The sequence below is a fragment of the Limulus polyphemus genome, unplaced genomic scaffold (assembly GCF_000517525.1).
Source record: "Limulus polyphemus unplaced genomic scaffold, Limulus_polyphemus-2.1.2 Scaffold710, whole genome shotgun sequence".
Taxonomy (NCBI): Eukaryota; Metazoa; Arthropoda; class Merostomata; order Xiphosura; family Limulidae; genus Limulus; species Limulus polyphemus.
In genome coordinates, this window is record NW_013666320.1 from 84,809 (window position 1) to 88,604 (window position 3,796).

Sequence of the window (3,796 nt, forward strand, 5' to 3'; positions counted from 1 at the left end):
CATCAGCCTTGTTGAAACATTGTACATTTGCTGTTTTGTTAAACTTATATTAAAGTTTTTCTTCATTACCCATTCATGCTGTCTCCAGCCATTATTATTATAGCAGTGTGTAATACAAATAGATTTATCTGTGATTTTAACTTGACTCAACTTAACTTGACTTTTAGTCTCAAAGTGGGTTCTTCATCGTCAAAATTGAAGTTCTTGTATTGTGTGGGAGATTAGTAGGGGGGATGGGTTTTACTTTCTCATATCCTGGAAACTAGTGTGAATTTGGTCGTGTTAGTGGGCAATTCAGATTTCAGATATTTCAAGGTGTTCAAATTTCTGTTTAGAATTAAAAAAAAGAAAGCACCAGAGAGCTTTGTTTCAGAACTAACCCACTTAAAATGTCTCCCTGACTTGCAGCCTGGGTGTTAAGTGGACTAAATTTTGCATTTTTTTTTACTTTTTACTTAATTTAATTTAATTTTTTACTTAATAATTCAAGAGAACCCACCAAAAAATAGAAACCATTACAATATTACTGTGCAGGGATAGTTATCGGTATTGTTGGTTTTTATCTTATTTTATTTTACACAAGAGAAATAAGACTGCATCTCTCATATTTTTATTTTCTAAAAAAGTTCCTTTTTTTCATCATATTCTTTAACGCTACTGCTTTTCGTTTAGACTCTGATGATTGGGATTACAGGCCTAGGCTTAAACTTCTGTTGCTGTCTTTGTGTTTTGACACTGTTTCACTTAGAAAAAAAATATAAACCATCATTACATTTCAACCTTTGGAGATATTTACAAGTTTTAGTCCACTACAGTGTTGTTTTTTTTCTGATCCACTGTTTTGTCTGACTTAGATTTATAAAAAACCAAAATTGTGTATCTTTTAAAATCAAATAAGATAATGTAATTTATGTGTATGGTTATTTTTCATATAGAACAAATATAACTTTTTAAGTAAGTGAATTATTTTTCTTTGTGAAATGTTAAAACAAGAAGGATTATAGTATTTACTCAACAAGAGAAACATATTTTACAATGTGTGTGTGTGTGTATTTATGGTAGTTAGGGTTAATGCATTATTTTAGTAACTAATTACTGTTATGATATTACTTTTATCAATAAGAAGGTATTATAATGAATTAAGCTATTAATGAGAACAGTAAAATTAGTTACTTTTCTCAAAACGGAACACAATCATGTAATTAAATTCTTTGTTGTACACTTACTTTAGTGGTCTTTTTATTTTTAAAGCCAAAGTAAGATTCATTTTTGAAGTTCTTAGTAAATAAAATGTCTAATGATGTCTCAATTATGATTTTCCATTGACTTACTGCCAAGACCAATGTCAGAAAACAACTCACAAAATGGCTTTTGTAGAAGTTTTATCGGCACAGAGTTTTTAGTTTTATTTTCTTCTGGCTAATTGCAAATATACACACTGTGCAGTCAGATTGACTGGTTTCACATGGAGCATAAAAAAAGAAATAACAGAGATTCGTAAATTAATTTTCAGATATGTAGTCAAAAATGTAAAGAATATCTCCAATATTGTTTTACATAAGAAGAAAAGAGAAAGAAATGTAACAGGTTAAAAGTAATGAGTAACATAATGTGCTAATTTTATATTAATATGTAAGAAAATTATTTTCCTCTTTCCTTAAGAAATGAATAATGATATGTTTTCCATTAACATGCCCAACACTGATATATGGGCAATGATAAGTAAAAAAAATGAAAAATCCAAACACGATAGTACAAGTTTCATGTATTAATGTTATAGGAAGCCTAATCTTGTTATTCAGTGATTATTGATAAAGGGTAGAATTCCACAAATATTGTCTAACTCGGTAAAAACTGGTGAATAAAATGAGGTTAGGCTTAAATTTTTCTTATTAAGATTTGCTATTTTGATGATAAGAGAAAAGTTTTAATATCTTGTACAATGGAATTGTATCTCATTCTACTAACCAAAGTTCAATACATGATGTACAAGAGTGATTAGAAGCAGTTTACATGGTAATCCTAATGTGTTCTATAATTTATAATATTTACTAATGAGACAGCTGTAAATTACTGCAAGAATGTGAGCTTAAAAATGAATGGGTAAATTTTATAAACATTTATTTAAAAAAAAGTACTAAGTCTTAAGACACATCTTAAAATACTGAAGAAACTATGCTTCTTCAATTATGTTAGTCATTTGTTTTCTGGCTGAATTATAAATGTGAAACTATTTGGTTTTTCTTCTGTATCGTAATCAAAAGTTTAAGAAGGCTCTTACATTTCAGAAGAAGTACAAAATATTAATCATTTACAAAATGTTCGTGCTCTTGTTACTTCATGAAGATCACTTGAGAGGCTGCTAATTAAATCTGTTACATTTTTCTGTGAATTGAAAATATTTTCATATTCAGTTTTACATTGTATCAGTGTTTAGTTTGTACTTATCTATATATATAATAATTAATTTTCCCATTGAGAGTTTCATGCAAGAATTACTTAGATATTTTTATACAGTTTTTATGTGATGTACAGTGCACATTTATTTGTGCTCTTTGAAAATCGTATCTAAGTTTCTTATTGTACTACATACTTGTTTAATATGGATAACTTGAGTACAGAAATCTCTTGTTTAGTTAGCCTTGCCTCATTTTCACTTCAGGTTTGTTGTTTTTGGAGTCTTCACTATTTTTACTTGATATTTCTGGAATTACAATAATTTTATGGAGCTTTTTGTGTATGGGTGTTATATTAATATTGTGTATGGGTGTTATATTAACATTGTGTTTTAATGAATTTGTGTATGTAGGAGTTGGAACTTGCCCCACCCGAGGTTGGTTTTGATCGAGTCAAGATGGAAGATTTATTGAAACGTCGGTTCTATTTTGACCAGTCATTTTCAATTTATGGAGGTAATTTTTAATGTGCTACTTGTTAAAATATAATATTCAATAGCAATCACAGACATCTCAATGTCAGTAAATGGTTTCCATTATGTGGCACGGAGGTATGCAGGAACCTTTGAAAAACATTAAAAAGAAAAACTTTATGCCTCAAAATTGGAGGTCAACCTTGGTGAGTTACCAACTTATTCCATTAGATAGCACTCAATGTTTGCATATTGTTGACTCACCTTTGAGTTATTTCTTGTAATTTAACTTTTTATTAATATAAACCACTTTGAAATTTTTTTTTCAAATTATATGTGTTAGTGTTATGTCATTTAAAGATCTGAATGGGAGTCAATCACTTAAAAAGGTTGGTAACCACTTCTTTGCACTATTTACATTTCAACTGAACACATTCTATTTGTGAAACAAGGAAAACAAGTTCCGACATGTACCTTACTTTTGCTCACATACATAGCTATTCTCATTCAGTGCTGCCCTCTATTTGCAAAATCCTTTTTGCAAGCCACGAGCTTTTCACTGCCACATACCTCTAGGTTCACGTGGTTTAACCGATTCATGCATGTAAATCATCATGTGACAAACCTCTCCACCAGTAGACTTGCCCTCCCACGCATGCAACTCGTGTTAATCCCTCTATTCTATTCTACCTAACTATCACTTCAAGTTTAGGCAGAAAACTAAGCACCAATGGAAAGTGGGGAAGAAGGGTGGGAAGTGTGAGTGGAAGTAAGCACCTGTGGAAAATATATTTTCAGTGTAGGAAAATAATAACTTTTACATTTTATAATAAATTAGACTTTTAGAGAAAAAAAATCACCTTTAAAAACTATGGTCATAATTTATTAACTTGGCAACTTTTAGAGAAAAAAAAATCACCTTTAAAA

General features: G+C 29.8%; 1 protein-coding gene across 1 annotated transcript in view; it reads left to right on the forward strand.

The window, feature by feature from the left end:
* The window catches only part of LOC106460108 (glycine--tRNA ligase-like), a 39,802-nt gene that overhangs the window by 3,702 nt on the left and 32,304 nt on the right, over positions 1–3,796 (forward strand). Inside the window, exon 3 of the mRNA XM_013919792.2 lies at positions 2,810–2,912. Within this exon, the coding sequence (XP_013775246.1) occupies positions 2,810–2,912 (103 nt within the window). The remainder of the gene's footprint in view (positions 1–2,809; positions 2,913–3,796) is intronic.